The sequence below is a fragment of the Giraffa tippelskirchi genome, chromosome 3 (assembly GCF_054371585.1).
Source record: "Giraffa tippelskirchi isolate mGirTip1 chromosome 3, T2T-mGirTip1v1.2.pri, whole genome shotgun sequence".
Lineage (NCBI taxonomy): Eukaryota > Metazoa > Chordata > Mammalia > Artiodactyla > Giraffidae > Giraffa > Giraffa tippelskirchi.
In genome coordinates this window covers 15063852-15082073 of record NC_137277.1, presented here as the reverse complement: position 1 = coordinate 15082073, position 18222 = coordinate 15063852, and the positions used below count along the sequence as shown (strand labels likewise).

Here is an 18222-nt window from a genome sequence, read left to right as displayed (position 1 = left end):
CCCAAGGGATGAGGGCTGTGTCTGATCCAGAGGCAGGGGCACATAGCTCAGCTTAGACAAGCTCCTAGACTCTGTGGTTCCATCCACCACTCTGCTGACGAATGAGAAAAAGCCAGAGAGACTTTCTGTTTCAGAACTTGCAAGCTCCCCCAGACCAGCCTCTTGTCTTCCACTCCAGGCCCCTGGAGCTGTGAATAACACTTCTGTGCCCTGAGAGTCCACTGATTGCTAAGTGGTGGGTTTTCTCTAAGCCATCAACACCTAAGTCCACCGTCTTTGGCAGTTCCAGCAAACTCTCCCACCAAGTGAGGGAGGAGGGGCCTCTCACCAGAGCCAGGACTAAATTTTCTCCCAAGTGGCTGCCGCTCTTGGCCTGTTCTTGCTCAAGAGCATCTGTGGCTCCCTTCCTAAACAAAGTCAAACCTTCATCAACTGCCAACGTGGCCACCTGCACTCCAGCCAAGAGGCTGGGCTCTGGGTCCATAGCTATCCCCCCAGCACTCCTACCCCATCCTTCCTGGGTGCCCCTCTTACTGAAGGGTGTAACTTGGTCCGGGGTGAAAGGGCTGTGCCCACATCCATCCACAGGACCCATCTGGATTCAGTTAAGTGCCTGGGACTCTGGACTGCGAGGCCAACGGGCCCCAAGACGTGACCTTGGGGGTTGGGATGGGGCCTCAGGGGCCCCTGCCTCCCAGGGGCGTCCACCGTGGACCCCAGCCGTAGTGCCCGAGCCAGGGTGACCCTTGGGTCTTAGCAGCACAGCTGACAAGAGAGTCTGCCCTCCCCCAGGGTCCCCAGAGAGCTGGTGCCTCCCCTGGGTCCCAATTTGCATGGCAGGAAGGGGCCTGGTGGGGAAGAGGCGGGGAGGAGGCAGACTGCAGCCCAGGCAGTTACACGTTTTCCCCCAGGAGCCTCCGTTGTCAGAGGCTTGGGACTGGAGACAGGGTGAGCATGTCGGGGCCGGCATTGATTCCCGGGCTCAACAACTGGCTGGTGCTGGGGCTGCTGCTCCTTTCAGGTACTGCTCGAGGGGCCCAGAGGCCCCCTCGTTTCGCTTCTTTCCACTGATGCTGTCTCCTGCTCTCGCCTCCTCCTCCTTCCGTCTCTCACTTTTGCTGCCTCCTGTCTCCCTCTGACAGCCCTGGGGACCGGGTCTGTGGGAATCAGCCAGGCTGAGGGGGCTGGTGGGCTCTGGAGTCTGCGGCCCCAGCCCTTCTCCAGCCCGAAGGGGGTCGGACTGAACTGGGGGTGAGGGGCTGGTGGCTCTGACCTCGGAGAAGAGCTAGGCCGGGGAGTAAGAAAGGAGAGAGGGCAGTTCACCCCCAGGCGCTGCAGGGCACTGAGTGGGGGAGGCAGTGGAGAGGCTGACCCCACCAGACCTGGGACAGGCCTGTTGCCCAGAGGGCGCCTGGGTCTGGATCTGGAAGGCGGTAGAGCCCTCCAGGCGTGACTTCTTCCCTCTCGCCTCATCAGGAGCCCGCTCAAAGGCGGAGGGCAGAAGCGGGGCTGGGAATCAGATCCTCTGGTGACCCCATCCCGCTCCAGTTTCTCCAGGGCAGGAGTCTTGGAGCTGATGTCCTGGGGGGAGGAAGTGGGTCTGGAAATGCAGGGGCGGGGCAGCCAACTCCGAGGGACCAGCCCCGCCCACTTCCTCCCACCCAGCAGGTGAGACGGTGCTGGCGGCCAAAACAGAGGACCTGCTCCGGGATCCCAAAGGTCAGCAACTTCCCCTGAACCTTCTGGGAGCAAGTATGTCTGTGTCCAACGCGGGGGTCACTGTCTGTGAGCTGCCCCATGGTCGCCCTGGCACCCTGGCCCCCTCGGGTTCTCCCTATCCATCCCCAGGCCTCCTGAGGGTCTGTCTCCCTCTGTAAGACCTGGCTCTAAAGTTCCTCCAACCCCTACTCCTCCAAGGTCACGCACGTCAAACATGAGTCCCAACGATCAGGGAGGAGGGGATCCCACTGGGGACGCAGGTCTGGCTGGGGAGTTGGGCTTAGCCCCGGCAGGAGCCTGCAACCTCGGGGGCCCCCGAAAGGCTGCAGGGGCTTAGGGGTTCCTAGGGCACCCCTGACTGGGGACCAAGCAGGAGGGAGGCTTCCTGGGGCAGATGGGTGGTGGGGAGCGTGGCAAGCTGAGACAGGTGTAGGAATAAAAAGAGGAGCAGGGCCATACGGAAGGAGTGACAAGAGAGACATGGGCAGCGGATTGACATGGGAGCCTTGACTGAGGCTGAGGATTTGCGGAGTCCCCCTGAGGATTGAGGGCTGGTGTGGGTAGCCCAGGGCAGGGAGAGGTGAGAGCACCAGGCCAGGTGAGAGGCTGTCCTGGGGGCCCTCTGGCCTCAGAGGGTGAGGCCTGCATCAGGCTGCTATAATGGGCATGGAAAGGCATTGGAAGGTTCCAGGCCCTTCTAAAGGAAAATCAAATGGGGAGAGTGGGCCATCAGGAAGGGGCGGGGTCCAGCGGTTTGGCCTGCGGCTCCTCACATGGCTCAGTTCCCTTACGCCTCCGCCTCATGACTGTCCCACACTCTGAGAAGCAAGGACAAGACAGGAGGCCAAGCCAGGGGTCAGCGCTGCCAAGGACAGGGGCCATGGTTGGCGGGGTGGGGAGGCCGCGGTCGGGCCGGTGGTCCAGAAGGCAAGGAGCAGGGTTTTGATCCCAGCCCTGACACCCACAGGAAACACTTGTTCCCGGATCTGGCAGCACCCACGTTTCATGGCCAAGAAACGGGGCTCCACAGTGGAGATCAGGTGCTACCTGGAGGATATGGGCGACGTGATCTGGTTCCGGAAGCCGAAGCCGGACTCAGAGCTCATAAAAGTTCCCTTGGATCAGGGCCGCATCTCCCAGACCCTTAACAACTCCAAGGCCATTCTCACCATCCTGGGCGTCCAGTTTCAGGACAATGGCATCTACTTCTGCCAGCAGAAGTGCAACAAGGGGACCCTGAAGACAGAGCACGGCTGTGGCACTGAGCTCCGGGTCATGGGTGTGTGCGGGCCCTCCCCTTCACCAGCCGGGGAGAGCATGGGGTGCTCCTGAAGCCCCGCCAACACCCACCCCACCCCAGCCCTCCACCAGCAGGAGGGAGGGTCACACAGTGTGGGATGGCTGTGACCCCGGGCACCTGGGAGAGCCGCGGAGAAGCAGGTCCTGAGGGGTCCAGGCCCGAAGCAGGGACCCATCCCACCCAGCCTCACCGCCTCCACCCCACCTCCTCCCAGGGTTCAGCACTTTGGCCCAGCTGAAGCGGCGGAACACGCTGAAAGACGGCATCATCATGATCCAGACCTTGCTCATCATCCTCTTCATCATCGTGCCCATCTTCCTGCTGCTGGACAAGGTGACCGTGGGGGCCGGCCAGACACTGGCAGGATCTCCGTATCCCCAGGCCCAAAGCCCACCCACTGACCCACCCATTCAATCACTCCCTTATTCATCAGCTGTTCTCACAGAGCACACCTCAATCTTGGCCCTTAACCCTTGATCTTTGACCCTTCACCCGAGGCCAATCTCCCTGGCCCTCCCCAGCCTGGCCCAGCAGTGGATGGGGTGGGGGAAGCTAACACTCTGCTCTCCATCCCTCCCCCGCCAGGATGACAGCAAGGCTGGGATGGAGGAGGATCACACCTATGAGGTAAGGGGCAAGGTGGACTCCCCGTATCCCTGGAAGCTCTGAGGGCCGAGGAGGGCAGTCAGAGGCACCATCGGTGTGCGGCCAGGGGAGTGTTCAAGGCCTGAGCTCCGTTTCATCTCTCCAGGGCCTGGACATTGACCAGACTGCCACTTACGAAGACATAGTGACTCTGCGGACAGGGGAGGTGAAGTGGTCGGTGGGTGAGCACCCAGGCCAGGAGTGAGGGGCCGGCCCTCCCCACACTCCTGGGCACAGCCCACTGGGCCCTCAATGACTGCTTCAGAGCCGTCCCCCCCTTTTCCCTGGACCTCCATCAGCCTCCAAAGAGGGCCCACCAGACCCACCTGCCCCTCCAGCCCTTGGTCCCCATCTCTCACCAAAGGGACTGGCGCAGAAGGGCTGCAGGGCAGTGATTAGGAGCAAGGGGGCCCTCGGGGGCTAGACTGGACCCCGCCTTCCAGGGGTGCTATGTGGGGGGTCCATGCCCTGTGAAGGACAGGGAGGCAGAGACTTGCCTGGAACCTGCAAGTGGACTCAGAGCGCCCGGCTTCTCTGGAGAGCGGGGGCAGGGTCACGGCCCACCCCGAGCGGCCGCAGACGGGCCGCGAGAGCTTCGTCCCTCTCCCATTCTCTCCTGCTCTCTCCCGCCCTCCCCCACCCCAGGGGGCTGCTGGCCTTGAGCCCTTTCCCCCGTGGAATAAACAGTGTGTCTTGAGAAACCACACACAGGCTTGTGACATCTATGGTTCTGGGGTGGATGAGGGGATCTGTTTGGTCACAAACGTTTGGGCACCCGCAGGCCTGGGGGCGGGGAAGTCCGGCTCAGCTCATGCCCGGTTCTCTCTGAGGGTCCGGTTAGGACCTGTGATCATGTCCGCTTTCTTTCCCTGCTCTGACGCTAGCAGGGCCCCGAACAGCAGAGAAGGTCTGACTGGACTGGTCCTTCTCCTTGGTGGGGATGCCCACGTCCTGCCTCCTCTTCAGCTGACAAGCAGCGCTTGAGTCCTGCTCTCGGGACTCAAGGGTCTCAGCCCTAGAGGAGCTACCGTCCCCCACCCACCCCAGTCCTCTTGTCCTTCAAGGTCCTCCACCTACAGGAAGCCTTCCCAAAACATCCCAGCCCCTGCCTGATCCCTGTTTGGACGCCGGCCTCCACAGCTCTGGTGTAGCTACAACTTTGCGTTGCCCGTCTTGGCCTCGTTCTCCAGTTAAACTAGAAGCTCCTTGAGGGCAGGGCTTTCCCTGCCTCTACTATACACCTCCTGCCCTCCACCAAGCCTGGAGATACGTATATATATTTTTTCTTACGAACTTTGACTTTAACTTTTCACAGTCAAAAATTGTTCTTTGTCATCCAATATATGTATAGGTATGGATATGATTTGGGTCAAACATTAAAGTATGAGACGCTGGAGATATATATATATATATATATATATGTATATATATATATATTTTTTTCATTTGACCCAGAGCTATGCAAGAGAGATTCCTAAATCAAGAGGCCTTGTGGTGGGGAAGCCTGGGGATTCTTAGCCAGGTAACCCTTTCAGACTTTTTGGCTAACATCAGAGGCAAAACAATCCCCAGCCCGCCTACTGCGGGAATGACTAGGAGCAGCTCAGGGCTGGGAGCTGAAGTGCAGTGAACCTCTGTGTGCAGAGCCAGGCTGAGCTCCACTTCCTGTTGACCTTGGGGCGACCATGCTCTGGATTTGCCACTTACGCTCTGGATTCAGGTGGGAGAAACCCCTGCCCTCAGGGAGCTGCCAGTTTAACTGGAGAATCAAGGTCAGCATAGGGAGGGATGAGTGAGAACAACTCCACCTGGAATTGCAGGTGAGGCAGGCAAGGACCCCACACCTGGGGTAAAGGTCCATCTCTGCTTTGATCAGCGGTGACCACACTGAGCCAGGCCGGGGCTGGGCCTGGCCGGGCCTCCTCCCTCCCTGGGCTCTAGGCTGCCAGAGGAAACGCACTTGTTTTGGCATCTGCCTCCACTGAACTGGAGCTCTTCCTCTCCTGCTGCTTTGCATAGTGGGGCTAATTCTGTCCTCGACCTCCACCAGGGACCCTGGGCAGCCGGCTGGGGGTGGGAGGGAGTCTTCACTTCTCCCCCCAGGCAGGGTCTCCCCCTGCTCGGGGCTGCCCTCAGTCTGGGAGGCCTTGGCTTTTTTTGAAAGACAATTAAATATCTTTGAATATCTGTTTTCCTAATGCTTTGAGGTACTGTTGACAGAGAGTCATCTAAGCAGGGAGGACTGCCTTGTCCACCAGACACCCCTAAAGTGCACTGATTTCATGGTTTCGATGTAGAAACCCTCGATGTCCTGTTCTTCTGTTTTAGAGGCTTTTACACTATGGGTGTCCCCATGTCTGTCCTATGGGGCCCTGGCCCCCAGAACTGACAGGCAGTAGAAACAAAGATGAGTGATGCTGGTGGAAGTGATAATTATTTCAGATCTCAGTTGCTTTTTCTACAAAATCGGAATCATAAACTTGTCCAAAGGAAAGAAGTTGAACCAGATGCTGGTTTTTAGAAAATTATCCTACAGTAAAGTTTTCTTGTCGTGAATTTTAGCATGTGTACAGATTTGAATAACCACCACCACATTGAAAATACAAAACAGGAATCAGATTCTCTCACTGGGTCCCCCAGATTTTTATATATGGAGCATCTCTTCACTTCCAATAAGATTTCATGGAGTGCCTGCGTATTCATTTACATGATCTTTCCCCAGCATAACCCTGGAAGGGGACAGCTTCATCCCTACTTTACAAAAGGGGAAATCGAGGCCCAGGGAGACGATTACCATAATTGGCCACAAGTCACACACAGACCTTCAGACTCCAAGTGTGGCATTCTTTCCACTACATCACAGCTGCCTCCCCTGAACGACTTTGCAGCTCAGAGGCTTTGAGCCAGAGGAGGAGGAGGAGGGCCATCGGGAGAGAACCCTGGGACAGCTTTGTCCTGGGGAACCATCTCCAAATGTGTTCCCTTGTTCATGAGTCCCGAAGGCCCCACTCCTTCCTAAGAGGCCCGGATGTCGAGCCAATCCTCAGCCTTCCTCCTCCCAGAATGCAGTCCGAGGCCCCCTTTGTGGGCACATGCCCCGCTGCCCACTGGGGGAATCCAGCCCAGTCCCCCGGGAGCCTGGTGGAAGCACAAGCTGGTTCCTCCTCCATTTTAGCTTGACTTCCGGCCCCCTGTCTGCAGGTGCTGCTAGGCCAGGGGCGCTCTGGCCAGAGGGTTTGGGTGTTTTTCCAGCAGGAAAAAAAGTTTTCTTGTCGTGAATTTTAGCACGTGTACAGATTTGAATAACCACCACCACATCCAAAATACAAAACAGGAATCAGATTCTCTCACTGGGTCCCCCAGATTTTTATATATGGAGCATCTCTTCACTGCCAGTAAGATTTTATGGAGCGCCTGCGTATTCATTTACATGATCTTTCCCCAGCATAACCCTGGAAGGAGACAGCTTCATCCCCATTCTCAGCCCTGGGGGAGTGGGGGTGGGAGGCTCAGCACTCCTGCATGGCTGTGTTCTGCTCTCCGCAGGCAACCTCAGCAGCTAGATTCAGAGTCCACACAACTGCAAAGTTTCTGGATTTGTCTCTGCTCTCCACGCTGCTGCACCTGGTCATGGCATCCTCGGGAACCACTATTGACTCAGATACAAACAAAAACCAAAACCAGCACAGCCCGTCCATTGGGGAGACCTCGGCGGCCCTCTCCCAGCCCAGAGCCTTTACTTGGAAACTTAGCTGACTCCACAGAGAACACAAAACAGCAAGCCTGAAACCCTGAATTCAGAGTGTAGTGTGTTAAAACACATTAATACAGATCCTAATGCACTTTTCAAACAATAATAATAAAAGACGTTGTTCTCTTCGGCCCTAAGATCACTTTCTCACGTGGCAGGAGTGGGCGGCCAGACGCCTCGTGAGGTCCCGTTTGGGGCTCAGGTTCTGCAAGCTGTGGGTCTACTGAACATCTGTGTGCTTGCCCTCAGCATATGCATGCCACCCCGTCCCCTTTTTACATTTGAATTTGTTCAGGTGTGTATTGCTGTGTGTTGCAAGATCCCACGTTATCATTTTTTCCACACTTGTTATGCGAAGTTCATTCTACAGACACAGCGTGGCCTGCCTGGCCATTCCTGGCCGGGGGGATATTTGAGTTTCTTTCCTTGACACTGTCCTTCCGTCCATTCAATCCACTCAGCAGATGCTTGTTGAGTTTCCTGGGCCTGGGAATATGGTTCCAGCTGCCAAGTCCCTCCCCTCTCCCCAGAGCTATACTCTCACCTCTTAGCTCTTTCTTTCATGGTAGTTTTCACAATGTGAAATTTCTGGATACATGTTACTGTTAGGTATTTATTTGTTTGCTGTTGTCTCTCTTTCCCATAGACCATAAACTCCAGCAGAGAAAAGATGATGTCCTCTGTTTATCGAAGTCTGCCCATCTGCCAGGTACATGGATGCCTGGCACATGGAAGGTACGGCAACTGGTTATTCAATTGGTTAATGTACAAAGAAGAGAATGAGTGAATGAATGAAGGGATGAAAGGTATGAATCCAGCCTCAAAGAGCTTACCTTCCCCTAAGGGGAATAAGATGTTCACAAACAACCACAGAATAAGGTAGAAGGAGGCAGAGGTTATTTCCAGTTGACAGCACCAATCAGGAAAGCACCTCAGACTTCCCACAGCTGCTGGACACACCCCAGTACTTACTACTTCATTCTCAATGGGCTTGTCTCCCTGGGGAGTCATCCCCAAAGTGAAATTACCCAGTAGGTCCAGCGAAGTAGATTGTTTTGCACTTCTAGATTGTTCAGAGATCCTCACCCACTGTAAACAACACCTCCATCAGCTCACAGGGGTGCCGGCCCTCATCCTCCCCACCCCCACTCCAGAGCCCTCCTGGGCCCTTCCTCCATGCTTGAATCCTCTGGCAAACCCAAGGGTCTGATGAGATAAAGGAAGTGAAAATGTGATGTACGCTGAAACGTGCAACACAAATGTGAAGGGTGATGTGACTTGTTCATTAAATCAGGCTGCATCAGGTTGTTTTTTCTCTGCTGCTTTTCTTGGTGCCTGTACCTGTGGACCTCATTCTGGGCTTGAAGCTTCTTGAACATCTTTTTCTTTTTGGCCATGCCACACGGCATGTGGGATCTTCTTTGGCCAGGGATCAAACCCACATCCCCTGCACTGGAAACAGGGAGTCTTAACCACTGGGTCAGACATGACTGAGCAACTGAACTGAACTGAACTGAACCACTTGGATTGCCAGGGAAGTCCTATTGAACATTTTCTGAGTGGGGACTTGATCCCGCCCTGCCAGCTCTGCGCTAAGGATAGTTCTGTCCATGGCCAGCAGCACCACCATTTTTCCTAGGTGAGGTTTCTAAAGAGCTTGGCACCGTGAAAGACTGGAACCTTGGGCTGCTATCACTTAGGAGCTGAGAGACTCCAGGAAAACTGCTTATCTCTGAGCCTGAGTATCCTTGTATGAAGGATATATCCTCATACAATCCTCCCCACATCACTCAGTACAGCGCCTGGCATATGGAAAGTGCTCAGAAATGTTGGCCTTACGCACATTCCCCTGGAGAAGCCTTTGGGAATCCCCACATAACTTTCTTAAAGACGTTGACCCAATGAGCTGTGATCCACTCAGCCATCAGACTTGTGCTGGAATCAAAGAAGAAGTGGTGCATATCCTGGGGGCAATCCCAGCCTCTGGACTCAAGGAAGGCTGAACAGAACTAGAGATGGGAAGCATGGACCTCAAATGACAAGAGGGAAATGGAGAGGGCTACCTCCGGTCCCTTTGTGGATCTCTCGAAGACTAGGGCAAGTATGACTCTAAATAATGAGATGGCCCCAAGACATGTGGACTTGAACCTTGGAGGGGTTCTTGAAACCTGAAAGAGGCCACCTTCAGATCAAGAGTGGGCTTCCCTGGAGGTTCAGACAGAAAGAATCTGCCTGCAACGCAGGAGACCCGGGTTTGATCCCTGGGTCGGGAAGATTTGCTGGAGGAGGAAATAGCAACCCACTCCAGTATTCTTGCCTGGAGAATTCCACAGACAGAGGAGTCGGGTGGGCTACAGTCCATGGGGTTGCAAAGAGTCAGACATGACTGAGCGACTAACAATCAGATCAAGAGTAAATCTGTGAGTATCCATGATGGGTACAGAGAACCCCAGAGATGATCGAATCTGAAAATATGAAGGGCTACCAAACACGCTGAAATTCATGGATTCCAAGATGATGGGGGAATTCATCTCTAACCCTATGGGCCTGGCCCTGGAGATGCTGATCACAGCCTCTCCCCACTGGCCACCATGCAGAGGCCATTTCCTGGCAGTCTCTGAAACTGGAGAAGCTGGGGATCTGGCCCCAGGTCATGCCCCAAGAAAGAGTGAGTGACTCCCTAGCATGGGCAGGAAAATCCAAAGTCTAATTCAAAATTTATCTTCTACCAGCAATGACTTACGTGTGTGTCTTCATCACTAGAGATCCTGAAAAAGAATTTATAGAGAGGAGGCTCGCCAGTATCCACCCCCACACCTTCCAGTTCTGAGAAAGGTATATCCCAGGGGTCCCCAGGATTCTGTGGGCCAACCAGAAGCGGGTTGGGGAGAGGAGACACTCCCCTGCTCTGACCGGTCCCAACGGTCCTTGGCAGTCATCTGCCTGGAGTCACCACTCCGCACTTGTGTGGCTCTCAAGCAACCCTCAACTCAGGCTCCTGTACCCTCAGTCCTAGGGGAGGCCTGAGGCTTCTCCTGTGGTTCACAACTCACATACTAGTCCCCCCAGTATTAGCTAGAAGCCCGTCATGGGAGCTTCCACCTCAGTGTCCCCTCCCCCAGGTGACCTAGAAGGAAGAAGTGGCAGAAGAGGTAAAATGCTGTGTGGGGCTCGGAGACCCTTCCCCACTTTCCGCCTGGCTCCTCCCCTTTGGTGGCACCGGAAGTAGAGGAAAGGGGCGTCCTCTCTTTTCCTGTGAGCTTCCCAGGCGGCACAGCAGTAAAGAACCCACCTGCCAATGCAGGAGACGTGGGTTCGATCCTTGGGGTGGGAAGATCCCCTGGAATGGGAAATGGCAACCCACTCTAGTATTCTTGCCTGGGAAATCCCATGGACAGAGGAGATGAGCGGGCTATAGTCCATAGAGTCGCAAAGAACCAGACATGACTGTGTGACTGAGCACACAGTTTTCCTGTGGCCCCACCTTCATCAGAGCCGGTTTCTTTCTTTCTTTCTTTAAATAGATTTCTTTCATTTATTTTGCTGCACGGAGTCGTAGTTGCAGCATGCAGAATCTTTAGTTGCAGCATGTGGGATGGAGCTCCCCAACCAAGGGTTGAACCCAGGCCCCCTGCATTGGGAGCATGGAGTCTTAGTCACTGGACCACCAGGGAAGTCCCAGAGACTGTTTCTTTCGTAACACTCCCCTCTGGTCCTCCTACAGTTGAGCCTGGGACAGTTCCCACAGGTCCCAGTGCCCTTGGTAGCAGATAAAGAATCAGGGGCACAGTTGGGTGATGGTTCAGGAATAATGGGAAAAAAACAGATCTCTATCTTCTGGTCTTAAAAGGGGGAGATCACAAGGTGCAAGCCCTCAAGTTCTGGACCAGGAGGTTGTAACTCTTCAACACTGGTTGGCAACACTGTCACCAACCACCTCGAAAAAGGTTTGCTTCTTTCTTGCTTTCCCACAGGGTCAAGCGCTAAATGTATTTAGACTCAAGGGGTGGAAGCTTTCAATGGAGGGGAATATGTTCTTTCCTGCTCTTATCCTTGGGGACAGTTTGATGCTGGTGACTTCTGGAGGCTGAAACAGCCTCAGCTCTGGGCACTGGGAGGCAAGAAGTTTGTAGTTCTAGCCTTCCTGACGCGGGCGTTGCCCTGCTGTGTGGTCTCTGCCACACATCCCGTGTCTCTGGGCCGGTCTCACCTGGAAAATGACAAACAAGCTCTGAAGGGAGGACAAAATGAGGCAAAGAGACTCTTGTGACTAGAGGCAGGATCCTTGTGATCAGGAAGCTAAAAACAGAGTGGCGTCCACTCAGTCTGCTTTGAAGGATGGACCTGGAGTGGTGCAACATGAGAAGAGTAAGCGTTTGGAGATTTGCTGTCTTGGCTGAGGTAGCTCTTGTAAGTATACCGCTTTGAGCCTCAGTCTCCCCCTCTGTAAAATGGGGTGATAACCATACCTCCTTCACAAGATGGTCCTTAAGGTCTAATGTGGGACTGCATGGGCATGCTTTTTACAGCCTGATAAGCTCTATACAGATACTAAAAGGATGAGGAGAAAGACTGGGAGGAGACTACAATGACTAGAGAGAGCAATTTTTCAGGATGCTATGCTCCAGTGCCGGGGGTGGGACTCAAGCCTTCAAGGGCTCTTCCAACTGAGATTCTCTGACAGTAACAGGGCTACAGGAGCAAGCACTCGTGGGCAATGTCTGTTCCTGGGATTTCTGCAGCACAGCCGAGGAGTAGGGGCAATGTCTCAAGTTTCTGTCCTTTGCCCCCACCCACCTGCCAGAGCGGGGACGGTCAGGAAAAGGGACATGTGGGGCTGAAGCCCTCTAACGGTCACTGTTAGCACTGCATCCACCTCAGTCTGGATCAGGTGGCAGGAGGAAGGTGATGGAGCGAAGGAGGAACTTGTGCCCAGAAACCCCAGAATCTATTGCCATCCTTGGCTCCCTTTCCCCAAACACAGATTCTCTCTGGTGGATGGAAAGGAGCATTTCAGGGAGGAGGAAGTGGGTAGAGAGTGAGGAAGCATCCACATAGCTCTCAAGGTACATCCATCCTGAGATGCCACTTCCTTCAGGGGACCAGCTCGGGCCCTCCCCACCCTGGGGAACAAGCCCACAATGACATCCTGCCAGAGCTGTGCCTGGGCTCAGGATACTTCCTTCTGCTTGTTGCTGTTTAGTAGCTCAGTCGTGGGACCGACTCTTTTGCGACCCCATAGACTGTAGCCCCTATGATAAAAAGGACATCTTTTTTGAGTGTTAATTCTAGAAGGTCTTGTAGGTCTTCACAGAACCGTTCAACTTCAGCTTCTTCAGCATTCCTGGTCGGGGCATAGACTTGGATTACTGTGATATTGAATGGGTTGCCTTAGAAACAAACAGAGATCATTCTGTCATTTTTGAGATTGCACCCGAGTACTGCATTTCTGACTCTTTTATTGACTATGAGGGCTACTGAATTTCTTCTAAGGGATTCTTGCCCACAGTAGTAGACTTAATTGTGATCTGAATTAAACTCACCCATTCCAGTCCATTTTTCACTAATATCTAAAATGTCGATGCTTACTCTTGCCATCTCCTGTTTGACCACTTCCAATTTACCTTGATTCATGGACCTAACATTCCAGGTTCCTATGCAATATTGTTCTTTACAGCATCGGACTTTACTTCCATCACCAGTCACATCCACAACTGGGTGCCATTTTCGCCTTGGCTCCGTCTCTTCTTGCTTTCTGGAGTTATTTCTCCACTCTTCTCCAGTAGCATATTGGGCACCTACTGACCTGGGGAGCTCATTGTTCAGAGTCATATCTTTTTGAATTTTCATACTGTTCATGGGGTTCTCAAGGCAAGAATACAGAAGTGGTTTGCCATTCCCTTCTCCAGTGGACCACATTTTTGTCAGAACTCTCCACCTGTTTGTCTTGGGTGTCCCTACACAGCATAGCTTATAGTTTCACTGAGTTAGACAAGGCTGTGGTTCATGAGTTAGACAAGGCTGTTTCCTGGAGTAACAGGAAAATTTGGCCTTGGAGTACAAAATGAAGCAGGGCAAAAGCTAACAGAGTTTTGCCAAGGGAACACACTGGTCATAGCAAACACCCTCTTCCAACAACACAAGAGAAGACTCTACACATGGACATCACCAGATGGTCAATACTGAAATCAGATTGATTATATTCTTTGCAGCCAAAGATGGAGAAGCTCCAAACAGTCAGCAAAAACAAGACTGGGAACTGACTGTGGCTCAGATCATGAACACCTTATTGCCAAATTCAGACTTAAATTGAAGAAAGTAGGGAAAACCACTAGACCATTCAGATATGACCTAAATCAAATCCCTTACGATTATACAGTGGAAGTGACAAATAGATTCAAAGGATTAGATCTGATAGACAGAGTGCCTGAAGAACTATGGACAGAGGTTCATAACATTGTACAGGAGGCAGGGATCAAGACCATCCCCAAGAAAAAGAAATGCAAAAAGGCAAAATGGTTGTCTGAGGAGGCCTTAGCTGAGAGAAGAAGAGAAGCTAAAGGCAAAGGAGAAAAGGAAAGATATACCCATTGAATGCAGAGTTCCAAAGAATAGCAATAAGAAAACCTTCCTCAGTGATCCATGCAAAGAAATAGAGGAAAATAATAGAATAGGAAAGAGATCTCTTCAACAATTAGAGATATGGAGGGAACATTTTATGCAAAGACCAGCACAATAAAGGACAGAAATGGTATGGACCTAACAGAAGAAGACGATAATAAGAAGAGGTGGCAAGAATACACAGAAGAGCTATACAAAAAAAAAGCTTCATGACCCAGATAACCATGATGGTGTGATCACTCACCTAGAGTCAGACATCCTGGAATGCGAAGTCAAGTGGGCCTTAGAAAGTATCACTACAAATAAAGCTAGTGGAGGTGATGGAATTCCAGTTGAGCTATTTCAAATCCTAAAAGATGATGCTTTAAAGTGCTGCACTCAATATGCCAGCAAATTTGAAAAACTCAGCAGTGGCCACAGGACTGGAAAAGGTCAGTTCCGAAAGAAAGGCAATGCCAAAGAATGTTCAAACTACGGCACAATTGCACTCATCTCACACGGTAGCAAAGTAATGCTCAAAATTCTCCAAGCCAGGCTTCAACTGTACATGAACCATGAACTTTCAGATGTTCAAGCTGAATTCATAAAAGGCAGTGGAACCAGAGATCAGATTGCCAACATCTGTTGGATCATCGAAAAAGCAAGAGAGTTCCAGAAAAAAAACATCTGCTTTATTGACTACACCAAAGCTTTTGACTGTGTGGATCACAACAAATTGTCAGAAATTCTTCAAGAGATGGAAATACCAGATCACTTTACCTGCCTACTGAGAAATCTGTATGCAGGTCAAGAAGCAACAGTTAGAACCAGACATGGAACAACCAACTGGTTCCAAATTGGGAAAGGAGTATGTCAAGGCTGTATATTGTCACCCTGCTTATTTAGCTTATGTGCAGAGTACATCATGAGAAATGCCGGGCTGGATGAAGCACAAACTGAAATCAAGTTTGCTGGGAGAAAAGTCAGTAACCTCAGATATGCAGATGACACCACCCTTATGGCAGAAAGCAAAGAAGAACTAAACGTGAGGAGGATAGTGAAAAAGTTGGCTTAAAACTCAACATTCAAAAAACGAAGATCATGGCATCTGGTCCCATCACTTCATGGCAAATAGATGAGGAAACAGTGAGAGACTTTATTTTGCGGGGCTCCAAAATCACTGCAGATTGTGACTGCAGCCATGAAATTAAAAGATGCTTTCTCCTTGGAAGAAAATCTATGACCAACCTTGACAGCATACTAAAAAGTAGAGACATTACTTTGCCAACAAAGGTCCATCTAATCCAAGCTATGGTTTTTCCAGTAGTCGTGTATGGATGTGAGAGTTGGACTATAAAGAAAGCCGAGCGCCGAAGTTCAAAAGAAGCGTTTTTGAACTGTGGTGTTGGAGACGACTCTTGAGAGTCCCTTGGACTGCAAGGAGATCAAACCAGTCAATCCTAAAGGAAATCAGTTCTGAATATTCATTGGAAGGACTGATGCTGAAGCTGAAACTCCAATACTTTGGCCACCTGATGCGAAAAACTGACTCATTGGAAAAGACCCTGGTCCTGGGAAAGATTGAGGGCAGGAGAAGGGGACGACAGAGGGTGAGACGGTTGGTGGCATCATTCACTCAATGGACATGAGTTTGAGCAAGTTCTGGGAGTTGGTGATGGATAGGGAAGCCTGGTGTGCTATATTCCTGGGGTTGCAAGGAGTCAGACACGACTGAGCAACTGAACTGAACTGAACTGAGACTGTTGCCCGCCAGGCCCCCCTGCCCTTGGGATTTTCTAGGCAAGAATACTGGGGGTGTGTTGCCATTCTCTTCTCCAGGGAATCTTTCTGACCCAGGGATCAAACCTGAGTCTCCTGCATTGGCAGCCAGATATTTTTACCGCTGAGCCACTTGGGAAGCCCATTCGCTTCTGCTACTTCCCGCTTAAAAAGAAAACCAATGGCGCGGTCTCTCAAGCTGAGACCTTGTGTGCACAGCCCTCAGGCTGGTGGCAGTGGAGGAGGAGGGGATGATGACAAGCCTGGGGTACATGACCCCAGAGAAGGAACAGGAACAGGATGAGTGAGAGGACGTTCTAAATTATCCATTAGCACAGGCTACCAGTGGTCCTTGCATAAATGTATAGAGCGCACAGGTGGAGGGAAAGGGAGAGAGAGAAGGGTATAAAAAGGGCCCAGCAGGGACCAATTCCAGGATCCAAGGACCCAGTTCACCAGACGACTCAGGGTCCTGTGGACAGCTCACCAGCTATGATGGCTGCAGGTAAGCTCGCTAAAATCCCCTCCAGCTTAACGTGTCCTAAAGGGGTGATGTGGGGGGCCTGCTGATGGATGGGGACACAGCTCTGGGTTTTAGGGCTTCTGAATGTGAACATAGGTATCTACACTCAGACGTTTGGCCAAGTTTTAAATGTTCTCAGTCCCTGGAGGGAAGGGCAGGTGGGGGCTGGCAAGAGATCAGGTGTCTAGCTCCCTGGGCCCCTCTGTCACGGCCCTCCTGGTCTCTCCCTAGGCCCCCGGACCTCCCTGCTCCTGGCCTTCGCCCTGCTCTGCCTGCCCTGGACTCAGATGGTGGGCGCCTTCCCAGCCATGTCCTTGTCCGGCCTGTTTGCCAACGCTGTGCTCCGGGCTCAGCACCTGCATCAGCTGGCTGCTGACACCTTCAAAGAGTTTGTAAGCTCCCCAGGGATGCATCCTAGGGGTGGGGAGGCAGGAAGGGGTGAATCCGCGCCCCCTCCACATAGTGGGAGGAAACTGAGGAGCTCAGAGGTATTTTATCCAAATGAGGATGCGGTCAGGGGAGCAGAAATGGGGCTGTGTGGGGTGGGGAGGGTTTCAAATAAGGCAGTGAGGGGAACCGCGCACCAACTTAGACCTGGGTGGGTGTGTTCTTCCCCCAGGAGCGCACCTACATCCCAGAGGGACAGAGATACTCCATCCAGAACACCCAGGTTGCCTTCTGCTTCTCCGAAACCATCCCGGCCCCCACGGGCAAGAACGAGGCCCAGCAGAAATCAGTGAGTGGCCACCTAGGACCGAGGAGCAGGGGACCTCCTTCATCCTAAGTAGGCTGCCCCAGCTTTCCACACTGGGCCTGGGGCGGCCTTCTCCCCGAGGTGGCAGAGGGTGTTGGATGGCAGTGGAGGATGACGGTTGGTGGTGGTGGCAGGAGGTCCTCCGGCAGAGGCCGACCTTGCAGGGCCGCCCCGAGCCCGCAGCACCCACCGACCACCCATCTGCCAGCAGGACTTGGAGCTGCTTCGCATCTCACTGCTCCTCATCCAGTCGTGGCTCGGACCCCTGCAGTTCCTCAGCAGAGTCTTCAGCAACAGCCTGGTGTTTGGCACCTCGGACCGCGTCTATGAGAAGCTGAAGGACCTGGAAGAAGGCATCCTGGCCCTGATGCGGGTGAGGATGGCGTTGTGGGTCCCTTCCACGCTGGGGGCCATGCCCGCCCTCTCCTGGCTTAGCCCAGGGGTGGGGAACGCACGTGGGGTGGGGGAGAGAGAAACCTGCTCTCTCTCTAGCAGTCCAGCCTTGACCCAGGAGAAACGTTTTCCCCTTTTAAGTCCTCCCTCCTCGCCCTTCTCCAAGCCTAGAGGGGAGGGTGGAAAATGGAGCGGGCAGGAGGAAGCCGCTCTTGAGGGCTCTTCGGCCTCTCTGTCTCTTCCTCCCTTGGCAGGAGCTGGAAGATGGCACCCCCCGGGCTGGGCAGATCCTCAAGCAGACCTATGACAAATTTGACACGAACATGCGCAGTGACGACGCGCTGCTCAAGAACTACGGGCTGCTCTCCTGCTTCCGGAAGGACCTGCACAAGACAGAGACGTACCTGCGGGTCATGAAGTGTCGCCGCTTCGGGGAGGCCAGCTGCGCCTTCTAGTTGCCAGCCATCTGTTGTTACCCCTCTCCTGTGCCTTCCTAGACCCTGGAAGGTGCCACTCCAGTGCCCACTGTCCTTTCCTAATAAAATGAGGTTGCATCACATTGTTTGAGTAGGTGTCATTCTATTCTGGGGGGTTGGAGTGGGGCAGGACAGCAAGGGGGAGGATTGGGAAGACAACAGCAGGGATCCTGTGGGCTCTCTGGGTACCCAGATGCTGAATAATTGACCCGGTTCCTCCTGGGCCAGAAAGAAGCAGGCACATCCCTTCTCTGTGACACACCCTGTCCACGCCCCTGGTCC

At 53.1% G+C, this 18222-nt stretch overlaps 2 protein-coding genes across 9 annotated transcripts; both read left to right on the top strand.

Annotated features, from left to right (window-relative positions):
- Positions 1-919: 919 nt before the first annotated feature.
- Positions 920-4367, top strand: CD79B (CD79b molecule). 4 transcript variants are annotated; one of them, XM_081576737.1, is made up of 6 exons: positions 920-1021; positions 1669-1719; positions 2687-2998; positions 3234-3352; positions 3605-3646; positions 3771-4367. In XM_081576737.1, exons 1-6 carry the CDS (start codon positions 955-957, stop codon positions 3867-3869), a joined length of 690 nt encoding a protein of 229 aa, XP_081432863.1. In that variant the 5' UTR covers positions 920-954; the 3' UTR covers positions 3870-4367. The 4 variants fall into 4 exon arrangements, with proteins under 4 accessions (XP_081432863.1, XP_081432862.1, XP_081432865.1 ...); XM_081576736.1 differs by having other exon boundaries at positions 1666-1719; XM_081576739.1 differs by lacking the exon at positions 2687-2998.
- Positions 4368-4439: 72 nt separating this feature from the next.
- LOC145541124 (somatotropin) lies at positions 4440-18024 on the top strand. 5 transcript variants are annotated; one of them, XM_081576730.1, is made up of 7 exons: positions 4440-4571; positions 8062-8150; positions 11266-11362; positions 16549-16709; positions 16937-17053; positions 17283-17444; positions 17719-18024. In XM_081576730.1, exons 1-7 carry the CDS (start codon positions 4517-4519, stop codon positions 17917-17919), a joined length of 882 nt encoding a protein of 293 aa, XP_081432856.1. In that variant the 5' UTR covers positions 4440-4516; the 3' UTR covers positions 17920-18024. The 5 variants fall into 5 exon arrangements, with proteins under 5 accessions (XP_081432856.1, XP_081432858.1, XP_081432860.1 ...); XM_081576732.1 differs by lacking the exons at positions 4440-4571; positions 11266-11362 and having other exon boundaries at positions 17280-17444; positions 17719-18023; XM_081576734.1 differs by lacking the exons at positions 4440-4571; positions 8062-8150; positions 11266-11362 and adding an exon at positions 16287-16299 and having other exon boundaries at positions 17719-18023.
- The last annotated feature ends 198 nt before the right edge of the window (positions 18025-18222 follow it).

Bases quoted from the DNA above. Each gene is read 5' to 3' on its own strand.
- CD79B (XM_081576736.1), top strand. From the start codon at position 955: ATGTCGGGGCCGGCATTGATTCCCGGGCTCAACAACTGGCTGGTGCTG. The intron at 3,353-3,604 runs GTGACCGTGGGG...CTCCCCCGCCAG, and splicing joins TCTTCCTGCTGCTGGACAAG to GATGACAGCAAGGCTGGGAT. The intron at 3,647-3,770 runs GTAAGGGGCAAG...TCATCTCTCCAG, and splicing joins AGGAGGATCACACCTATGAG to GGCCTGGACATTGACCAGAC.
- LOC145541124 (XM_081576730.1), top strand. From the start codon at position 4,517: ATGTCCGCTTTCTTTCCCTGCTCTGACGCTAGCAGGGCCCCGAACAGC. The intron at 4,572-8,061 runs GTCTGACTGGAC...TCTTTCCCATAG, and splicing joins GGCCCCGAACAGCAGAGAAG to ACCATAAACTCCAGCAGAGA. The intron at 17,054-17,282 runs GTGAGTGGCCAC...ATCTGCCAGCAG, and splicing joins ACGAGGCCCAGCAGAAATCA to GACTTGGAGCTGCTTCGCAT.